The following is a 21,332-nucleotide window of genomic DNA, read 5'->3' as shown; positions in this document are numbered from 1 at the left end:
GAGAACCGCTGGGAGCTTACTCTGACCTTAAGACTCAAACAGGATGCTGGGTCATCCCACACGGTCAGCGGAGAGAGAGAGGACCACCATCCAGAGGTGACAGCTTGAAGAAGCCACCCCAAAGCGAGGGTGACAGCAAAGAGCAGTGCCGGCGATGTCGTGTGTCACTCTGGGCACAACCCAGCTCGTAGGACACTCATCGCCCTCTCTCCCCAACCTGTCAAGGCTGCCTAGGCAGAGGGGGACACAGGGGCACGTGATTACCACTCTAAAGGCTCTGGGAAGTCCCACAGTGAGAAACCTAGTTCACTTCCTAAGCCCCAGGACTCCCCAGATGTATCTGATCACAAATAGTTTCTAGTCTTGGCCCAGGGGATACGTTTTGAAAAACCTGGGGTCCTAGGATGTTGGTGATCTCAGCTCCGCACCCTCACTTTCCACCCCCCGGCTGCCTCCCCCGCCTTTCACAGACAAGGAGGCTGACGGCCACCGAGATCCGGGGCTCCCTGGGGAGGGGGGCCTCACTCACCCCACACATGCAGCTGCCACGAGGAGCCCCTCCGGCTGTGGCCAGTGGCTGCCAGCCTTGATGGAGAGGCTTCCTCCATCTGGTTACGAGGAAATCGTTTACAACAGACCACCCAGGTTACAGATGACCCAACAGTCTCCAAGGCATCGGTCCACACTCCACGACCAACGCAGCACAGAACCGGTGACCCACCTGACCGGGACCCCCAGGCCGAGTGCTCGCATCCGGCCCACAGGCCACCCAGAGCTGGTTCACAACCACTGTCTGGAGTCCAGTGCAAACACCAGTGAGGGGAGGACACATCCCACACCAGGGCCAGTCAGCAGAGACAGATGGCCTTTCCCCAAACCGAGTCCATTACTGTAGCCCATCGGTGGTGGAAGCCAGGGTCTACACAACACTGTACAGTGGAGATTTTCCTGCAAGGGAAAGTGCTTCTCCATGAAAGCCATTTCCCCCATAATTATGTTTTAATTGGGCAAATATATATATTCCAGCACAGTGGCTGTGCAGGTGTTGATAGGGCTGGCGGGCCGGAAGCAGAGGCCCAGGGGTCTGAGAGGGAAGGAAACAGGTGGTGAGGGCTCACCTCAGGCACCTCTGTCCCTCCCTCCCTCTCCTGCACCCACAAACACCCCGACACCCACACCCACACATGCACTCTCTCTGCAAGCCCTAATTCAGCAACGGTGGGATGTCACCCACTCAGCAATACCTAGGACAAGTGTTTAGGGAATATGACATCTGATTTATGTCTGTTATGTCTGCCCATGTGCGTTCTCACTAATTAGAAGGTTCAGGGCAGAGCAGGAAAAATATGTATTTCAGAGTCCCAGTTTGACTTGCCAGAAACCAGCCCATTCCTAACATTCTTATTTTCGACAAAATATAGCATTCTGATTACATACCATTTCGGTTCCATGGCTCCTGGCCTGCCAGGCTCCCGAAAGCGGCCCAAGGCCACGGCAAAGATGGAGAGACAGGTCTTGGGATGGGGACTGACTCGGGCCCTGGAAGATGACAGTGCCTGTCCATTCTGGCAGAAGGCAAGTCAGTGGCTTTCAGCCGAAGGCCCAAGGCCCCAACCTAAACAGGACCCAGGTGGCACCCCAAGTTTGTACAGGAGGCGGGCCACCCCGGAGAGGGGTTCTCACGGCACTGACCCCTCCAGGCCTGTTTCCTTGTCTGGACCGAGGGCTCAGCACCACGCTTATTTAAATGCACTGTGGCTCGTCAGCCAATTCAAACAGCAATTAAGAGGTAGGCACTGGGGGCTTCCCTGGTGGCGCAGTGGTTGAAAGTCTGCCTGCCGATGCAGGGGACACAGATTCGTGCCCCGGTCCGGGAAGATCCCACATGCCGCGGAGCAGCTGGGCCCGTGAGCCATGGCTGCTGAGCCTGCACGTCCGGAGCCTGTGCTCCGCAACGGGAGAGGCCACAACAGTGAGAGGCCCACGTACTGCAAATAAAAAAAAAAAAAAAGAGGTAGGCACGGGAGCTTCAGTCTGCCAACTGCAGTCCCTGTATGTCCCTGAGAGCTCCTCAGGCTCTCCTAGCCTCAGCTTCCTCATCTGTGTGATGGGGTGTGATGGCACCCCGCCCCCAGAGAGGTCGGAAGGATTCAATGAGTCAATCGATGAACATCTCAGAACCTGCCTGGTACACTGTAAGTTTTTAATAAATGTGAGCTATTTTTATCTACCAAGTCTAGAGATTTCTATCTCGGGTGTTCTAAGGCAGGATGTATTGACCAAAAAATAAAGATTTTCGTTAAATGCAGGCCTCAAATAAAGTGATCCCATAGAGATCGTTCTTAATGGAGACCACTATCAGAACTGCCCTAAGTGCAAGCTTTCAGGGTCACTTAACTGTCCTTGGGAATCAACCAAGGAGGCACTTCTAAGGGTACTGTGTGTGCGCACACGTGTGTGTGTGTGTGTGTGTGTGAGCTCGCGCGTGCCTGTGTAGTTCACAGCTCCCCCAAGGAGCACACACACCCTGTGTCTCAAGTAACGAAGTGAGAGGCCAAGCAGCGGAGGAGGGCCTGAAGCCCCCTGGGCTCTGGTGATGCCCTCCCTGGTTCTACCTGGCTCTGCAGCCAACCCTGCATCTGCACTGTGTCCTGGAGACCTGCCCTTGGCACAGGACTGGTATTTGATACAAGAAAGACAAAAAGAAGAGGAAAGGGGCCAGATCAACTCCTGGTAAGAGAGACAGTACCAAGTCCCAGGGTCCACAAACGCAAGGCAGACACAAGAATTTCGCGCAAGGCCACACAGTTAACTCAAGGACTGGGGACAAAGGTGCAGGCTGCAGTGCCTCTAAGTCCCAACCCTCAAATCCCCCCGACAGGCAAGCAGACCGCCAGGCCCCCGGCAGTCAGCCAGGGCCTCTCACCAGGCTGGCACGGGCTGGTCATTTCCACCGCGGTGGGGGAAGGTGGGATCGGCCCCCCTCCCCCCACGCCCACTGGCAAGGACGGCGGCGCGTCCCCGTGTGGTGACAGAGACCCCATTGTTCTGCCCCGCAGAGGGGAAACTGGAGAGGTGAGCTCAGAATGCATTTTGGAATCAGCAGAAAAGAACATCTGGGAAAGGAAACACGCTTCAGGAACAAACATACCTTTGTACCAGCTTCTCTTTAAGTGTAGCAAAAAAATAATGATAATAAAGACGTGCCAAGTTGACCATCATTCACAAAATCTCCTTCTTTTGGGGCAAAATTGGGAGGCTCTGTTTTCCAGTGATCTTCTGTTCCAGGAAAAAAGCAGCCACCTGGGTGCCAAGACCCAGAGCCTGCCCCAGGAGCCAACAGGACCTTGGGCTCAGGGCACTTAGTCCCACAGAGAGAAGGGGACAGACGAAAACCGTCAGATAAAAGAAAACTCAAACCTCTTGCCCCGGGTCCCTGCTGAAGCCTCTCAGGACGCTGACATTCTCTGAGGAGCTGGCAGTTTTCAATTCCAAATATTTATGTGAGTTTGCGGGCTGCCTGTAAAGTTCAGCGTCGAGGATCAGCACTGATTATTTTTGGAACCAAGCTGAGCATCAGGTCTGGAGGTTCATAAGAATGTGAAGAAGCCCACGATGAGGGTTTTGCGGGGCCCCAGCTGAGCTCATCCAGCATGCTGGGGACCCTGCAGACAGGTAGGTAAAGACGGAGCAGGTTTCACCCAAGAGAAAACCTGGAGAAGCCCCCCTCCTCCCCTCCCCCAGCCCCTCTCTCAGTGACTGTGCCTGGATGCCTCTCACTTCCCCACATCTGACCACGCTTTCTGAATCACAGCACGGGATCCAGTCATACCTGATGTCACCTGGTCCTCATAGGAGGTGGGGCTGCCATCACCCCATTTTATGGACCAGGAGAGGGAGGCACAAGGTGACCAAAGTCACACTCAGCCAATCAACCATGAGAGACCAAAGTGCTCAGGTTCTTTCCACACTTGAAATCCATTGGTTTTACCTAATGGGGCCATCAAATGACCCCAGAACTCTCTGCCAAAGGGCTAGACACCGGGGCAGCATCCAGACAGGGAGAGACCATCCCCTGAGGCACTGCCGTGACCGCCCCAGGAGGATCGCGGCCCCTCAGCCTCTGTCTGGGTCCCCTCGTGCGTTCCAGGACAACCCCTCTGTCCTTGGGCAGCACAGACGCATGCTGCAGCCCGGTGTTCCTTGCTGCTCCTTCCCAGGCAGAGAGAGCAGGGCCCAGAAAGCGGGACACTGCTCCGGAGGGCGAACCCGAACAGGTTGGTGGGTCAACAGCGTCTCCTGCTCATCTCTGGGGCACCCACCCCAGGTTCCCACCTGCCAGGGTGGGCAGGGAAGACAATCGTTCCTGTGCACCCATCTGGAGCCACACAACAAGCCAAGAGCCCAAGTCCACGCTCCCCGCCCCCCGACCAGGGACCCTCCTCACAAGGACCACATGGGCTCTGAGGGGGCCTCAGGGGTTCTAAGCGTGGAACTATGTGTCTCCTGCATGATGAAGCCTTGAGTCTGGGGGTGGAGGAAGGGGGCGCATCCCATCACTGGGTCACTCCACAAACTCACGTTGCCCCTCAGCCTCATCAGTGACCACCGAGATGAGGCTGACCTCCCTGCCTCAAGAGCTGGTCGAAGGAGTGGAGCAACAGCCCTCCAGGAGGTAAACGTTTCGGGGAGAGAGGCCTCCGTGCTTTCTCGCAAGGGAGAGACACCGATCCAGAGGAAGACGGGGTCCAGATGGCACCTCCGGGGAGCAGGCACGGGAAGGAAGGCCCTTCACAGCCCTCACTGGTACAGTCACCGCTGGCCTGGGCCAGCCATGAGGACGGAGCCCCTGCCTGCCTGTGCTCATCCGGCTCCCAGGGGCCTGGTTCTGTGCCGGGCACACCTGCCAGAGGCTTAAATTACTCCTGGGCTAGAGGCAACAGCAGAGTCAGGAGAGCCGGGAGCCTCCCAGGTCAAGGAGGAGGCTGGTCCCACCTGAGCAGGTGCAGAGGGCAGGTACGGAGGGAGGGCAGGGGGCTCAGGGCTGCACAGGAGCAGCGGCTCCACCCTGAAGGCAAAGGGCGCTGACCATCCACGTCCCAGACAGGGAAGCCACGAGGAGTAGGGACCTCAGTTTGAGGGTGAAGGGCCAGCACCTGGGCTGCCTCGCCCGCCTTCAGCGGGGAAGGTGACGGGGTAGGAAGCGGGGGCGGGCAGGCCAGCGATGCTGGGGACTGGGAGGAGGGGGATGCTGGTCAGCCAATGAGAGAGGAGACCCTGGAGGTCGGTCAGGATGGCTCAGGCAAGAAGGAAGCAGGGTCTCCGACAACATCCTCTGAGGACGGAGAGGCAGGGGTTGAGCTCCTGGCCACACCCTGCCGGCCATGCCTCTAACAGAGCACAGGTTCCAGGAGAGACGCTGCCCTCAGATACCTGTACCTGCGCCCCCAGCCCCAGGGTTCCCGGCACCCAACCCACCGGGCTTCCAGCTACAAAATAAATGCTGGATTGACCTCGGCAAGGAAGTAAGTCCAGGACTGGAGCCATCAGGCCACTCAGGGCAATGAACGCAACTCAACACTCACCAGAGATGGACTCATCACAGATGGACTGAGTGTGCCGAGCTGGGACGGTTCCCACCAAGCCACCTTTAAGCTGGAGCTGAACCTGATTCCAGAATCCCCTGAGGGCCCTTGCCCCAGAGAATAACAATGATTATGATTGCCATAGTAACCCTAATAGCTAATAACTACTGAGGGCCCACGGGAGCTGGCCTCACCTCTTTGCATCCTCAGGTGTGTCTATGGGGCGGCACTACGATTACGCCCCCCACGCACCCCAACAGGTGGGGAAACTGAGGCCTGAGGGGTAGCTCACTCGTCCGAGGCTGCAGAGCTGGGAGAGGAGCCAGGAATGTGAGCAGAGCCAGAACAGGTGGGAGGGGCCTGCTGTGCCCTGGGATTCCAGGCCGGGGAGGCTGGGCGGGCAGCCCCCAGGGCCCCCAGGCTCGAGGCTGGGATGCCTCCAGCAGCTTCCTCAGCTGTTCACAGCAAACCGAAGCCGGGGGGTGGGTGGGTGGGGAACGACAGGGAAGGAGGCCGGGAGCTCAGTGTGTCCTCTGTCCAGGGGTGCCTGAGACAGCGGGTCTGCTCGGAGACCAGCACTGGACACGGCTGCTGGAGGGGACAACACATCACGCCACATGTGCCACGGTGGGGTGACCTTCCCGAGTGTCCACTAGGGACCAAGCTGGCCTTCGGTACTACGGGCAGGCGGGGCAGGACGAGGCCCACCTGTCCTCTTCACATCTACAAAGAGTGGGCGGGGGACGCTTGAACCAAATGTGCCCCTCCGTGTCCCTCACCGCTCACAGGTCAGAACGCGTTCCTAACTGGGCACCCCCGTCTGCGTCACCACCCTGCTCTGCTGACACCAGCTAGGGAAGTCCGGAAAAACCCTAACCCTCTCCAGTGCCCCACTGAACATACAACATCCCCTGAGATCCCAGCCATCCAGAGACCTTAAACCTTACTGCAGTAAGATCAGACTAGGGATTCAACCCCCAGAGGTTCTGGAGAACTCTCCCCTCACAGGTCCAAAGTCCCTAACACGACCCTCTAGGCATCCAGGGCTGGGGGGCGGTGTGGGGGGCAGGGTCCCACCTTCAGCCACCTTCCATCCTGGCAGGGCGGGGCACTGGGTACCTAGACAAGAAGCTCCAGAAAGGCTGGAGGAGGGAGGGGGAGAAAGGCTCGCCTGGCAGGTGCTCCGAGGGCATCTCCTTGGGTCCTCGTGGCTGGAGCAGAGCAAGGGGGCTGCCTGAAGCCCAGCGCCCACCGTGCAGCCTGACCTGCCTGGATCCTGGAGCAGACCCCGCTTCACCCTCCAGATCGGTTATTCCCAGCCCGGGTCCACAGCCCAAGGGGTCACGCGGTGTGCTGGCCCCAAGAGGCACTTTCACGGCTGAAAAGCCAAATGGAAACTCCCCGGTGAGAGGTTGATGGAAACCCTGCAAGCCCCAGCAGCCTGTCTTGGTGATCGTGAGTGTCTGGGATCAATAAGCAAAAAAGGTTACTACTTAACAAATGTACTTTCCTTGGAAGGATAAACTCTTTCAAAATAAAGGGGAAATTTTTAAAAAGCTAGACCTGGAGCCAAAAGCATGGAAACTGCTCTTTGGCTCTGAGCAATCTTCTGTACATCTTGAACCGTTCACTGCTCAAGTGCCTTCTGAAAGGAGGTGCGGGGCGGGCTGCCTTGAGGGCAGATCACCACTGCACCATGGTGACCAGGACCCTGCTCTCCGGGCAGGGGCGCACGCACGGGTCCCCTGGACCGCCCCCCAACCCCGCCCCGGCAGAGCCAGACAGCCAGCATCTCAGCCCTGTGAGCTGACACTCCACTTGGAGAGAACTCTGCCAACACAGACGACACCGTGAAAGCCAGCACAGACCACCCCCCGGCGGCACCCGGAGCAAGCGGTGAGCAGTTCGTGGGTTCTGGGCAGCCTAAGAGCTGCAGCAGGGAGCCAGGCAAGGACCCAGGCTGCGGTGGCCACGACCGGTGTAATGAGCCTCTTGAAAGAGAGGGCAGCAGTGGGAGGCCCACGGCGGCCGGGCTCAGGAGCTGCTCACCCACAATACAGCACGGGCCCCGGGAGTCAACCAGGGCTGAGCAAACTCATGCAGAGACCCGGGCAGTGACAACGCGACTGGAACAAGCTTCAGATGCTCAAGGGCGTGACCATGAAGGGGCAATGTTCTCGTAAAAAAAAAAAATTTCTTTTTGGATGCGCTGCGCGGCTTGCAGGATCTTAGTTCCCCGACCAGGGATCGAACCCGTGTCTCCTGCAGTGGGAGCCTGGAGTCTTAACCACTGGGCCGCCAGGGAAGTCCCAGGGCAATGCCCTCTTAATGCTTAAACTCCTGAAAGTTCATTAACAATATCCTCACTCAGCTACCTACCCTGTAGTTGTAACTCAAAAGCACAGAAACCTTTTTTAGCATAAAAATTCTTGTACCACTATTCCTACATTTTTTGCATGACTGAAAATGTTCTACAGTTTTCTGAAAGATGATAAAAATGACGGGTGAAGGATGCAGGCACCAGGCCCCACTGTGACATCTCAGTCCGGGCTGTGGAAGGTGGGGAGGTTATTACATGGACCCAGGACATCACAGTCCAGTGCGTTTAGGATGCACTGGGTTTCCTGAAGTAAAATAAAGGCCAGCTTTATTTGTTGCAGGCCATCTTAGAATCCAGACCTCAGAAATACGGGCTCTAGAGCGGGGAGGGAGGGTCCCACACTTGGCCCCAGAAGCCTTTTGTCATGTAGCAGGACAGCTGTTTCACAATCTGGGAAACAAAGCCAGGCTGGAGTTTGGGATGCACGGGGGAGCTCGCAACGCTGTAGATTTAGGGGCCGGAGGAAGGAAGGATGGGAAAGATCCGCTCCCTGGACAGACGAGGCCTCGGGAATCCTCGGGGCAGCTATGCTGAGCGTCCACTACACACCAGACACCAGGCCAGAGGCGGAAGGACGAAGATGAAGACTATCTGTCCCCCAGGCCCTCTCAGGCTGGGTGGACCATGAAAGGTTCTGGACTCCAAGGAGATGGATCTGCCTGGAAGAGGGCTCACCCCGGAGAGCAGAGGCACATCCTCAGTAGCAGCATGGAATACTGGGCCCAAAAGTTCCAACTCTGTACACCACGAAACCAGTGTAGTTTTTCTTAGAAAGGGAAGGATATGATGAAACTAGTTTTAGAAAAATTAATCTGGCCAGAGTGAAAGATAAACGGGCAAGGGGAAGGTTCTAGAAAGCAGAGACCAACTAGAAGTTGATGTAATCCTCCACCTGGAATCTAGTCCTCCATGGGGTACTGTGGAGGCCCCAGGGGGAAGCCTCAGAGCCCGGGGGTCTGGGTGCGGGAGGGAACGGAGACAGGCCTGAATCTGGACAGCAGAGGAAGGACGGTCATCAAAGTGCTCCCCGCTTCCAGCCTGAGTAAAGAGGAATCCAGCGGGGCTAAGACGGGCGCCTGCCACACCCCGGTTCCCCGCATTCAGTCTCCTTAGGGGAACCAAGCTCACTCTGGGAAAAGTTCAGAGAAATGGCCTCCCCCACAAAGGCCAGCTGGAGAACACACCTTGACCTGCAACCAGCTTGTGGGGAGGACATCCCCTCAGCTCCCATCGTGGACAACGCCTGCTCCTTCCAGGGAGGAGTCCCAGGTGGCAGCTGTCCGTGCGCGGCGAGTCTGGAAAGCACCCAGGTCTCTGGGTGTCCGGGCCAGGGCCATGCACTCAGGTGGCCTTTAATGCCCACTGAGCAATTTCCTGAGAGTTCTGGGGACCTACCTAGGCAGGTGCCGCCTCCCCATCTGGGCTAATAGAGGGTACAGCCCAGGGAAGAAATTAAAGTTGCTCACATTTTGTTCTGGAATGAACAAGGGGAGGGGAGCAATCATTCACGCAGTAATTATATTTGCCTCTGGGCGAGCGCTGGGATTAGTTGCACTAGAGCCTGTTTCCTGAGCAGACGCTGGCGTGAGCCAGGCAGCAGGAGCATCCCAGGCAACCCAGCGTACACACCGCCTCTGAAGCATACGCCACGTACTAAGAGGAACCAAAAATGTGAAGACCAGCTCCGTTGCAGCCACAGGTGGATTTCTTTCCACAGCCAGAGACCAGCCTGCTTGGTCAGAGCCCACTTCTAAAGTCCAGCCCTCTGATACCTGTTGAATGTCACCATTTACTGTCCCCAGATCAAAGGATAGAACCTCATAGGCTGACTCTGAAGTTTACCCCAAAAGAATAAATGCACAAGAAGAGTCAACACAATTTTTTGAAAAGAGCAATGAAGGGGTAATTGCACAGTCGATCTCAAAATATACTATGATGCTATGGAAATTAAAACAGCAGCAGGCTGGTACAGAAAGACAGCCACAGGTCAAGACAGCAGGACAGAAGTTTCCAGAATAAGGAGGCAAGCACATGCGGACACTGCAAGTGAAACAGTGGCATTTTAAATGAGTGAGGATAGGACAGGCCATGCCATCAACTCCCTATCCACTTACGGGGGGACAGTTCAGATCCCTACCTCATACCATATTCCTCCTCCCAACCAAAAAAACAGAATAACGTCTGAATATAAAACAACAAAATAATAACAGTCTTGGAAGAAAATAACGGAAGATGTATTTATAGTCTCGGGGTAGAGAAACAAGGCATGGAACCCAGAACCCATAAGAGAAAAGACTGAGTTTTGTTACATGAAACTTTCTAATGTCTTTGCCATAATAAACCACCAAAAACAAGGATGAAGGACTAGCTACAGATCAGAAGAAAAATCTGGAACAAATATAATAAAGAATTAATGTCCACACCAAATAAAAAGTTCCTACAAATCAATAAGAAAAAGATAAGCAACTCAACAGGAAAATGGGCCAAGGATAAGAGTAGGCAATTTGCACATAAGCCAGTAATGAAGGGACGTGCAAACAAATATGTGTTATAATTTTTAACCAAATTGATTTTTAAAAATAGAATCTGGCGATTCCCAGCACCGAAAGGAGAAGGAAAAGTATGTACCCTCAGAGATGCCTGGTAGGGTATAAATTGGTGCAGCCTTTTTGGAGGAATTTGTCGGTATCTTTAAAATTGTATAAATGGGACTTCCCTGGTGGCACAGTGGTTAAGAATCCACCTGCCAACGCAGCGGACATGGGTTTGAGCCCTGGTCCGGGAAGATCCCACATGCCGCGGAGCAACTAAGCCCGTGTGCCACAACTACTGAGCCTGCGCTCTAGAGCCCGTGAGCCACAACTACTGAGCCCGCATGCCACAACTACTGAAGCCCATGCACCTACAGCCCGTGCTCTGTAACAAGAAAAGCCACCGCAGTGAGAAGCCCACGCACCACAACGAAGAGTAGGCCCCGCTCGCCGCAACTAGAGGAAGCCCACACTCAGCAACGAAGACCCAACGCAGCCAAAAAACAAATAAATAAATAAAAGAACACATGATCTTAACTCATTTAAAAAAATATTGTATAAATGAACATACTCTTTGACAAGAAAGGTATCCTACAAAAATGCTTGTATGCACATGCACAGATGCATATGCAACGTTAATCACTGTGTCATGCCCTATAATAGCAATAAAGCCTAGAAAAACTTAAGTGCTCCGCAACTGGGTAAAAGCCATGAAATATGGTGTGCCCATACTACAAAATACTACTTAGGTTTTAAAAAGGAATGAAAATCTAAAAATAAAGTTACAGAAAATGGGGCTTCCCTGGTGGCGCAGTGGTTGAGAGTCCGCCTGCTGATGCAGGAGACACGGGTTCGTGCCCCGGTCTGGGAAGATCCCACATGACGTGGAGCGGCTGGGCCCATGAGCCATGGCCACTGAGCCTGCGCATCCGGAGCCTGTGCTCCGCAGCGGGAGAGGCCACAGCAGTGAGAGGTCCGCGTACCGCAAAAAAAAAAAAAAAAAAAGATACAGAAAATGTTTGTGATACATTAGCAAGTAAAAAAGAGAGGCTACAGAATGATAGGATCTATGTAAAAAATATGAGCACACGTTCAAAACAAAAATAACACACTAAACTATGTGTTGAAGGTGTGGTCATCTCTGACCAGGACACTGGTCTTCCCAGAAGAGGTACCATGCAGTTAAGTGTTTAAGCTGTTTATATGTATTCATGTAGGTCTTGCATTTTAAAGTACACATATTTGTAAAAGAAAGTGGCCAACAAGCACGTGTGAAGATGCTCAACATCATAAGCCACCAGGAAACTGCAAGTCAAAACCACAGTGTGGTACCACTTCACACCTGCTAGGCTGGTGAGGACCAAAAAGAGGGAAGATAACCAGTGTTGGCCAGGATGGGGAGAAACTGGAACCCTTGTGGGTTGCTGATGGGGATGTAAAATGGTGCAGCTGCTATGGAAGACAGTTTCACGTTCCTCAAAAATTAAATACAGAATGGCCATATGATCCAGCAATTTCACTTTTCTGGGTATATCCCCCGAAAGTGAAAGCAGGGACCCATACAGATTCTTTCACACCCGTGTTCACAGTGGCATTATTCACAATAGCCAAAGGTGGAAACAACCCAAGTGTTCATCAACAGGTGAATGGATAAACAAAGTATTAAAATAAGCCACACACAAAAGGATAAACATCATGTGAGTCCACAAATACGAGATACCTAAAAAAAGCAAATTCACAGACACAGAAGAGCAGAATAGAGGTTACCAGGGGCTGGGGGTACAGTGAGAAATGGGGAGTGACTGCTTAATGGATACGGTTTCTGTTGGGGTGCTAAAAATTTTTTTTGGAAACAGATGGTGGTGACAGTCACACAACACTGTGACTGTAATTAATGCCACTCTTAAATTGTATACTTAAGGGTGGGAAAAAGCAGGCCGGGATGGCAGAGCTGGGGGCTGCCACAGCCTCAGGAGGCCACACTCCAGACCTGAGAGTGCAGGGTCCCAGAGGGGTAACGGTGGAGCCGGCTGGACCTTTGGGGAAGCCACACGGCCCAGGCCCAGCAGAGAAAGGGCAGTGGGGCCCGGGGGTGGGCAGATGAGGCACCTCCTGGCTTCAGTTTAACCACTAGAAAAACTACATGCAGGCAAACTGAAATCACTGAAAAAATCTACACTGAATCAAATACCAACCAAGAAAGCAAATAAGAAAATACCCAGAAAGTACAGTATCTCCCAGCCCTGCAAAAGGGCTCACAGGTGATGTCACCAGGACAACTTCCCAGGGTCCTGGGCAAGAGAGATCCTGAGTCAGGGGGACAGAGGACAGCAGACATGTGACCCTGGGCACAGATACAATCAGACCCTGAGGATCCAGCCCCAGGCAGCTGCCACCACTGCTGGAGCCTGAGGTCAACACGCCCACACCACCTCTCCCCTATCCCAGCCCCCCACTGGAAGCCGGTGTCTGGGACTCTGACCCTCAGACTGTTTTAAAAGGCAACGGCCGCCTAAGGCAGGACTCCTCCTGCCACCACGTCCTTCCCATGATGGCCCGCCTCAGCTTCCTCCTCACTGAACCCCAGCCAGCACCCTGCAAGGTACACACCATCGTCCCCATTTTGTGGATGAGGAAACTGAGGCCAAGAGCTAGCAGACCACCACTTCCTGAGCTGAAGAGAAAGCAGAGAGCAGCCCGCAGTGACGGGTGGGCCCAGGGGGCCGGCTCTTTGTGCCTCTGCCGCCCACAGCTGTCAGCAGCGCTTGGAACCACACTGTCACCAGGACGCCCGCAGAGCAGAGAGGTCACTGCTTCCTGCACAAATGTGTCCCAGGCCCAGCAGGGGAAGGGGCTGCACGCGGCCCCCTGCTCCCGGCAGAGCCTCCCCATTCTGAGAGCGTGGTAAGTGACCATCCAGAGGCCTCCTAAACCGCAGATGTCCAGTTCCTCACAGGGCTTCTGTAATCATGAACATGGCACTAAGTCCACCTCCCAGCGCCCCTCCCCTGCCAGAGGCCAGCCCTGGGCCCTTAGCTTGTCCCCTGGCCCGGCTCTCCCAGCTCTGAAGCCAATTTGCTCATGTCTCTGGCCCAACTTTAAAAAGCCTCCACTGTCCAAACCCCGCAAGGACAACCGGCTCCCATCCCATGCCCACTGGGAGAAGTACTCAAGCAAGGTCAACCCATCAGCAGGTGGACGGATGAGCAAACGTGCTCTCTCCACATGACGGTAGGCTGTTCAGCCGTGAAAGCAGCAGAGCACTGACAAGTGCTACAGCGTGGACACACCTTGAAAGCATCTCGCTAAATAAGAAGCCAGATGCAAAAGGCAGCACAGCCTATGATTCCCTGTATACGAAGTGTCCGGAACACGCAATTCCATAGAGACCCCAATTCGTGGGATCGGCGGATGGGAAGTTGTTGAAGTTATGGTTTAATGGATACAGGGTTTTATTCTGGGGTGATGGAAATGTTCTGCATCTTGACAGAAGGGGTACTTGCACAGCATTGTGAATATACTAAATGCCACTGAATGGTATACTTTAAAATGGTTAATTTTATGTTATGTGATTTTCACCTCAATTAAAAAAAAAAATCAATTCAACACCTTTCCCCTGCATTTCCTATCCCCCTCCTCCAACTAAAGTCTCCGGAAGCTTCCATTGCTTTCTGGACCATATCCAGACTCTGCAGTACGATCCGGCCTCTTTCAGCAGAGACCCGCCAGTTCTTGAGGACAGGGCTCTGGGACTGAGCCCACCTCTCCCAGAGCTGCACAGTCAGCTTCTGTTTGCCTTCCCGTCAACCGGACACCCCGACAGTAAAGGCCCGGGCCTCCTCTGCCATTCTGTCCCATTCTCTCCCCAGGGCTTCACCAGGCACCAAGAGTAGCAGCAACAATAATAAGACCTGATACAGGCACGTGTCAACTCACTGAACTATTGGGAGGAAGTATTGTTGTACCCATTTTACAGAAGAGAAAACTAAGGTACACAAAGGTGAAGTCAGCTGCCCAAGCTCCCCCTACAAGCAAGGCTCTGCCCACACTGTTAACCACCACAAGAACCCTCACCCAGTGTTGCAGCGATAAACAAGTCAGCGGGCTAGAGGTCCAAGGTCCCACACAGTAGAAAAATCCGGACTGTGTGATAATAGCTTCTAGACCTTCCAGGCAGAAAGATCAAGGACCCCATTACACAATAGGCACTGCAGCTCTGCCACCACCGGTTCCTCACCCGGGCCAGGAATGGTGCTAAGGGTTTCCCAGGCAGCATTTAACGTTCCGGACCATGTTGGCTGGGGGGTGGGGGGACCAGGTGAGGACACAGAATACAAAGAAGCTAAGTAAGTTGTCCAAAGTCACACAGGTACTGAGCCTCTAGACCCAAGTGGTCTGACCCCAAAGCCCCCGCCCTCAGCCCTGGCAAGCCCAAGCTGCAGGGTGGAAGCCACGCTGAGTCCTCACCTAACTGCACACACCCCCATCCCGTGTGCAAATTCTGCTAAATGCCTGAGCGGTGACACAGTGCAGCTGAAATTAAACGGGTTCCAAATATGACGGGATCTCCACAGCAAATGCTGGATCATGTGGGTGCACTGGGTAAATTCTTGGAACTGAACGGGAGGGTTCAAGGCATGTGGGCCCTGCTTTGGGAAGCAGAGGGTCCTTTAGGGGAACTCTCAGTGGACTCTCCGCAGCAATTAGTTAGCTCAGTACCCACCTGCCGGGCCCCCCCCATGGGCCAGGCAGTGAGCATCTGCAGTAACCACCCAGGGGGCAGTCCTGGAGCAAGTTCTGTGCGGCTAAAAGGGAGAGGCCTGGGCCGTGGGGCTGGGGCAGGCCATTCCCAGCACCGGGACCACTAGAACAAAGGCATTTCCGTGGGCTCACCGCTTCAAATTGCAACAGGAAGCAATCAGGAAAAATAATTAGCTACCAACTTACTGGCTCCACTCCGGACTGTGGCATAAATCTAACACAGAAATCAGGGACATGACATGTCAAGAACAGTCAAAAGAGTTCTGCAGAAAGATCCCTCCTTTTCGTCCCATTTTAGGACCAGATTACCACATTAGCCGGTGCTCTAAAAACCTCGCGTTGACATGCTTTCTAATGTTAAAATAATCGAGTCTATTTTTGCCTCCTACACAACTGAACTCCACAGATGTGATTCCTTCTCCCTGGGGGCTCGAACCGCAGGACAGGCACTGGAGTACAGCAACATCACCCCAAAGGTCCAGGAAATCCAAAACTGCAACACAGTGAAAAGCAACGCAGCCGGCTGAGAAACCCCACCTTTAAAACAAACATCTTCCCCAAAAAAACCCTTTTGCCTCCGTGATCCAGGCATTTCCGGAAAGAGAAGGAGCAGGGTTGGCCTGAACTACCCAGATACTGTCATTGTTTTGTCGTCACCTTGTTTTGCTAGTATCAGACAGGGCCAAGAATGTAAACACGCTCCTGAGACAGGCAAATTTGGGGTGAAACCGCCAAGAGTCTCCGGGCTTGGACTGGGAGGCAAGAGGACTTGAGGAAACTACCCCCTCTCCGCTCCCCAAACCTCAATGGAGGGGCCGCAGCGCTGGGAATGTGACCACAGAGCCAGGCCAGGACACCTCCCTGCAGTGTCCACACTGGAAATATTCAGGGAGACAGCTGTTTGCCTTAAAGAGGCCCAGACAAAGGGACCCGAGCCGCCCCCCCACCCACCCGCAACTGCCACCAGCAGAACAGCAGCCTGGAGAGCACAGGACTCGCACTCCCGTGTCCACTTGGCCAGCCACACTCCAGAAAAACAAAACACTCACGTCGGAAGAGAATGATTTAGGTAGCGAGAGGCTTGCTTCAAAAACCACATGGCAATCTCCAAATTAAAAGAACATGTGTAGCTTTTCACAAGGCGCTTCGTTTCCTGAGTCCTCCTGACCTCAACTCCACCCCTTGGGACACACCAAAAGTTGGAGAGAAAGGTCTCCAGTCCCCGATCTCCCAAAGGGTGGGTGTCCAGCTGAGGCCCCACGCCGCGCGCTGGGACCACGTCACCCCGAGGCGGCCCCACGCAGCCGGCCCCCGGGGTGGACACCGGCCGGGTGTCACTGATTGGGGGCCCAGCGGCCAGACGGGTCGTCCGGGCACCTGGCAGGTGTCAGTCCGTTTGGAAACCGACAGCAACGCAGATGAAAGGGGTAGCGCCCCAGGCCAGGCCGCCCGGCGCCCGGTTCAGAACTTTCTCTGCAATTTAAATCAGTTCCCGGAGCTCGCAGGCCGGCCGCGCGGCCATCGGAAACAGGGTCGGGAAGGAGTTCCCGACACAGGGCGGCAAGGCCTGCCTCCGGGCCGAAAGTCCCCGCTCCGTGCGTGCCCGCGGGCCGGGTTCCCCCCGGTCCCCGCACGGCCTCGGCCGGCGGGCTTCGGGCGGGCGCACTTCCGAGCGCGCCCCGGGGGCCGGGCAGGTGAGGACCCGCCCGCGCCGCACCTGGCGGGGTCGACGCCGCCCGCGCGCCCTCCTCGCCGGCCCGGGACGCGGGACTGGACCCGGCTTCCCCGGGAGGGGCTCGGGCGGGCGAGACAAAGGGCCCGCGCGCAGCCCCCGGCCAGCGGGCGCGGCGGGGGGGCGGCGGGGACCCGCGGCGCGCGCCCCAACTCGCCCCCAACTTCCAAAGTCGCTTCCGAGGCGGCGCCGCGCACTTGGCCGCGGGGCGGCCGAGCCGCCCGGGCTCCCGGGCCATTGTCCCTCCGGCCCGCGCCCACCTACCCGCGGCGGGGGCCAGGCTGCAGCAGAGCGCGAGCAGCAGCAGCAGCGGCGGCGGCGGAGGCCGGGACGGCGCCGCCTCCATGTTGTCCGGAGCCGGACAGGCCCGCGCCGCGCTCACTCGGGCTCCATGGCGCGGCGGCCGCGGCTCCTCGCGCGGCTCCGGGCGCCTGCCGCCTCCCCCCTCGGGCGCCGCGGACCAGGACGACGGGGGAGGAGGCAGGAGGCGCGGGAGCGGAAGCCGCGCCGCGTCTCCGCCCCCCGCCGCCGCCGCCGCCGCCGCCGCCGCCCTCCCGCGCCCCACGCGCCGGCCGCGCCCTCCAGCGGGCGCCCCCCGGAGCTGGCCCGCGGCGAGGCGGCCGCCGCGCGACGTCCCCGCGGCTCTGCCCGGGCCCCCGGCCCCCTGGGGCCGGCCGCCGGGGCTCCGCGGGGGCGCGGGGTCGGGCGCCGGGTTTGCACCCCGCGGGGCCCGGGGGCCGATCAAGTCCCGGAAGCAGGTGTGTTACCTGTAGAGCTGCCGGGACCGGGCTTGACCGTTGGGGAAACTGAGGCACGGGGGCGGGGCGTGCGAAGGGGGTTGCCCGAGAGCACACGGTGAGGCAGTTTCTGGGCTGGAAGCCAGGTGCCCCGAGCCAGGTGCGTGCGCTTTCCCGCGACCACAGCCACCCCGGCAGCGTCCAGTCGGGGGCGGCCCCGCGACACTTGTTCACACTGGGGAGGGCACAGGAGGGCGACCGCGAGTCGGTGCAGGGCAGGGACAGAGGCGGGTGATGGAGAGTCAAGTGGGGGCTGCACGGGCTGGGAAGTGGGGCGGGGCGGGGGGTTGAGGTTTTATTTTTAAACTAAATGTGTACCCTAGACGTTAATTATGGTACTCGAAGACCGAGCGGTAGACACGCTGTTCTTCCAAATATGCTTGTAGGCGGCCTCTAGGATGGCAGACTTCACCTTTGATCATTCAACAAGCAGGCACTGAGCCCGGCCACCCCCGACCCATTCCCCCCCTCCCCTGTGCCCACCTGAGCATCAAGCTCAGCCACTGAACCCTCAGGGCACGGGAAGGCCTGGGAAGGGGCAGCACAAGCTCTGGAACCCATAGGCCCAAGTTCAAACTCTGGTTCTGCGGCTTCCTAGAACTCGGTGTGCCCTTGGGTAAGTCCAAATATAACCTCTCTGGGCAGACTTTCCTCCCTTATAAAACAGTGAGAACAATGCTCACCTTGCAGGTGCTGAGACAGCTATAGGCAACTCACATGAACAAGCCGGTACTACATGGATGCAGGCATTCTTCACGTGTTTGTGACAACTTTACAAAGCAAGTGGTCAGGCAGAATGTCTCTGTCCCATGGGGTTTTATATTGTAGGGAATGAGACAAACAAAAACAAAAAGAAGATAGATAAATTTAAAACCAAAACAAACAAACCAAAACACCATTAACAGACCGAGGAAGGCCCCAAAACATGAAGTGTGTTGGGCTGCAATGTCTGGGGAAATTCTGACTTAGGGGGTAGGGACGTTTGAGCTACCACCAAGGACTGGCATGGGCAGGTGGAGTAGTCGGAGAAGCCAGCTGGGGCCAGTGTGTATCAGACCTGGAAAAGGAGTCAGGAATTTATCCCAAGTCAATGGGAAGCCATTTAGGGGTTTCTGTAGCAAAATCCTTTCTGATTCCTTTCTCACACCCTATGCCCAACCGCAGCTGCACATCCTATTGGCTCTACTTTCAAAATAGAGGCAGACTCTTAACACTTCTTATACCTCCAATATCACCACCCCGGTTTGGGTCACATCTCACCCCAGTGGGTCTCCCACTTACAGCTTTGACCTCCTTCAACCTAAACTCACAGCAGCCAGAGTGAGTCTGTCAAAACAAGTCAGCTCACATCCCTACTCTGCTCAAGAACCTGCTATGTTCCCATACCAGTTAGAATGTAAGCCAAAAGGCGTTATGGCACCTACAGGGCCTGATCTGGCTACGTCTCTCCCTTTGTCTCCCCAGCCTCCTTAAGCACTCTTCTTCCTCTCCCTCACCCGGCTCTGGCCACAGTGGCCTTCTTGCTGGTCCTTATGCACACAGCGCACACTCCTGCCCCAGGGCCTTTGCACTTGCTCGTCTCTGTGCTGGAGCTCTTTTTTTTTTTTTTTTTTGCGTTACGCGGGCCTCTCACTGTTGTGGCCTCTCCCGTTGCGGAGCTCAGGCGCCAGATGCGCAGGCTCAGCGGCCATGGCTCACGGGCCCAGCCGCTCCGCGGCATGTGGGATCCTCCCGGACCGGGGCACGAACCCATGTGCCCTGCATCAGCAGGCGGACTCTCAACCACTGAGCCACCAGGGAAGCCCTGGAGCTCTTTTACCACAGTTACCCACATGGTTTACTCCATCACGTCTTCAGCTCCTCAGCCAGACCTTCCCTGACCCACTTTGGAGATTGCAAACCACACCCCCTCCACCGCCCATCCTCACCAGCGCTTTCTGCTCCATTTCTCTGCTTCACTTTTCTCCTTTGCACTGACATACTAGTGTTTACTTATCTTTCTTCCTTCCACAAGAACAAACTTTCACTTGTTTTGTTCCACATGTATCCCCCAAGGCTATACCAGGGCCTGGCACATAGTAGGTGCTCAGTAAATGTTTGTTGAATGACCGAATGAACTGGAAAGTCCCGATTTATGTTTATGTAAGGAGCACTCTGGCTTCTGAGTGGGGACAGGACTGTCAGGAGGGAAGAGAGGATGCTGGGGACTGGTCAGCAGGTGGGTACCATGGTAGCACCCAGGAGAGATGGCAGCTTGGATGGGCAGCGGTGAGGGGGATTGTGAATGGCAAGAAGGCACTGGATTCAAGATGCTTTAGGAAGAGCTAATGGGACTCGCTAAGGGCACTGGCTGTGGGGATGAGGGGAAGGGGGCCCAGGGTGGCCCACCATAGGTGCTCTGCTAGGGGACATTTATTACAACAGCTGGTCCAAAGTTCAAGTCAAGGTTCTAAATCTGAGAAAGGATATGGAGAAGATGAAGACCCTGTGCTCAGTTATGCAAATGATTAAAAGGAAAATGAACCAAGAATATAAACTGACATTGAGATTCTTTTTTTTTCAATTTTTGAACATTTTTATTGTATATAGTCACTAGTTTTATTACAACCCAGTTAATTTCAGAAAGAAGTAACTACCCTTGGATTTACTTTTTTTTTAGTCTTTTAAAGATATTTTACTTTTGTACAATTTTTCAAGGTTACTTTTCATTTACAATTTACATAGGATTCTTTTTTTTTGTTTTGCGGTACGCAGGCCTCTCACGGCTGCGGCCTCTCCCGTTGCAGAGCACAGGCTCCTGGCGCACAGACTCAGCAGCCATGGCTCACGGGCCCAGCTGCTCCGCGGCATGTGGGATCTTCCCGGACTCGGGTACGAACCCGTGTCCCCTGCATCGCCAGGCGGACGCTCAACCACTGCGCCACCAGGGAAGCCCAACATGGGATTCTTTATTCTCAAAGAGGGAGATAGAAAGCCTGAGTCTCAGAATGGGAGAATTCAGTAAATACGGAAGAGGCCATTTAAGTCAGGTAATGGCAGGGCTGGCAGCATCTCCTGGGGTGCCCCGGGGTTTCCTGTGGGATGTCAGCTGTGCAGGGGCCACCAGAGATGCCCTGAGAGGGAAAGGACTGTGCCCCGGGTCTCAAGGCATCAGAGCGATAGCCCAAGTTGCCTGACTCTGATCAGAGCTTTGAGAAAAGCTGTTTGCAAAGAACAATGAGATTGAATCACTATTTGATTCTGCAGAATTCTAACCTCACAAGGGCAGTAATTTTTAGACTCTTCACTAATGTAAGAAGCAACCAGAGAACGTGCTAAGCTTCCACTTCCCCAGAAGGCTGCCTGTCACAGATCATCATGCTACCAAACTTTTCTTAGGCCGTGCGTTTGGAAGTGTTCACCCTCAGTTCATTGCTCTAATGTGAGTTCCATCACAATGAAGCAAGGGGGGGCTCAGCACCTGTCGGATCTAATCGTTTCTGGGGACAGGGGCTCAGTTGGCGTCCATTTAGGGCCCATCAGAGGTTGATGTCTCAGCCCCATGAC

At 55.3% G+C, this 21,332-nt stretch overlaps 1 protein-coding gene across 2 annotated transcripts in view; it reads right to left on the bottom strand.

The window, feature by feature from the left end:
* The window catches only part of LRP5 (LDL receptor related protein 5), a 114,566-nt gene extending 97,127 nt beyond the window's left edge, over positions 1 to 17,439 (bottom strand). For both annotated transcript variants that reach the window (XM_081240605.1, XM_081240606.1), the window contains exon 1: positions 17,254 to 17,439. In XM_081240605.1, coding sequence (XP_081096731.1) covers positions 17,254 to 17,335 — 82 coding nt within the window. In that variant the 5' untranslated portion in view covers positions 17,336 to 17,439. The remainder of the gene's footprint in view (positions 1 to 17,253) is intronic.
* Positions 17,440 to 21,332: the final 3,893 nt, after the last annotated feature.

Source organism: Mesoplodon bidens, assembly GCF_964165515.1.
Source record: "Mesoplodon bidens genome assembly, chromosome: 7".
In the NCBI taxonomy this organism is placed as follows: domain Eukaryota; kingdom Metazoa; phylum Chordata; class Mammalia; order Artiodactyla; family Ziphiidae; genus Mesoplodon; species Mesoplodon bidens.
Note: the sequence above shows the minus strand (reverse complement) of the source record. Positions and strands in the feature narration are given on the sequence as shown.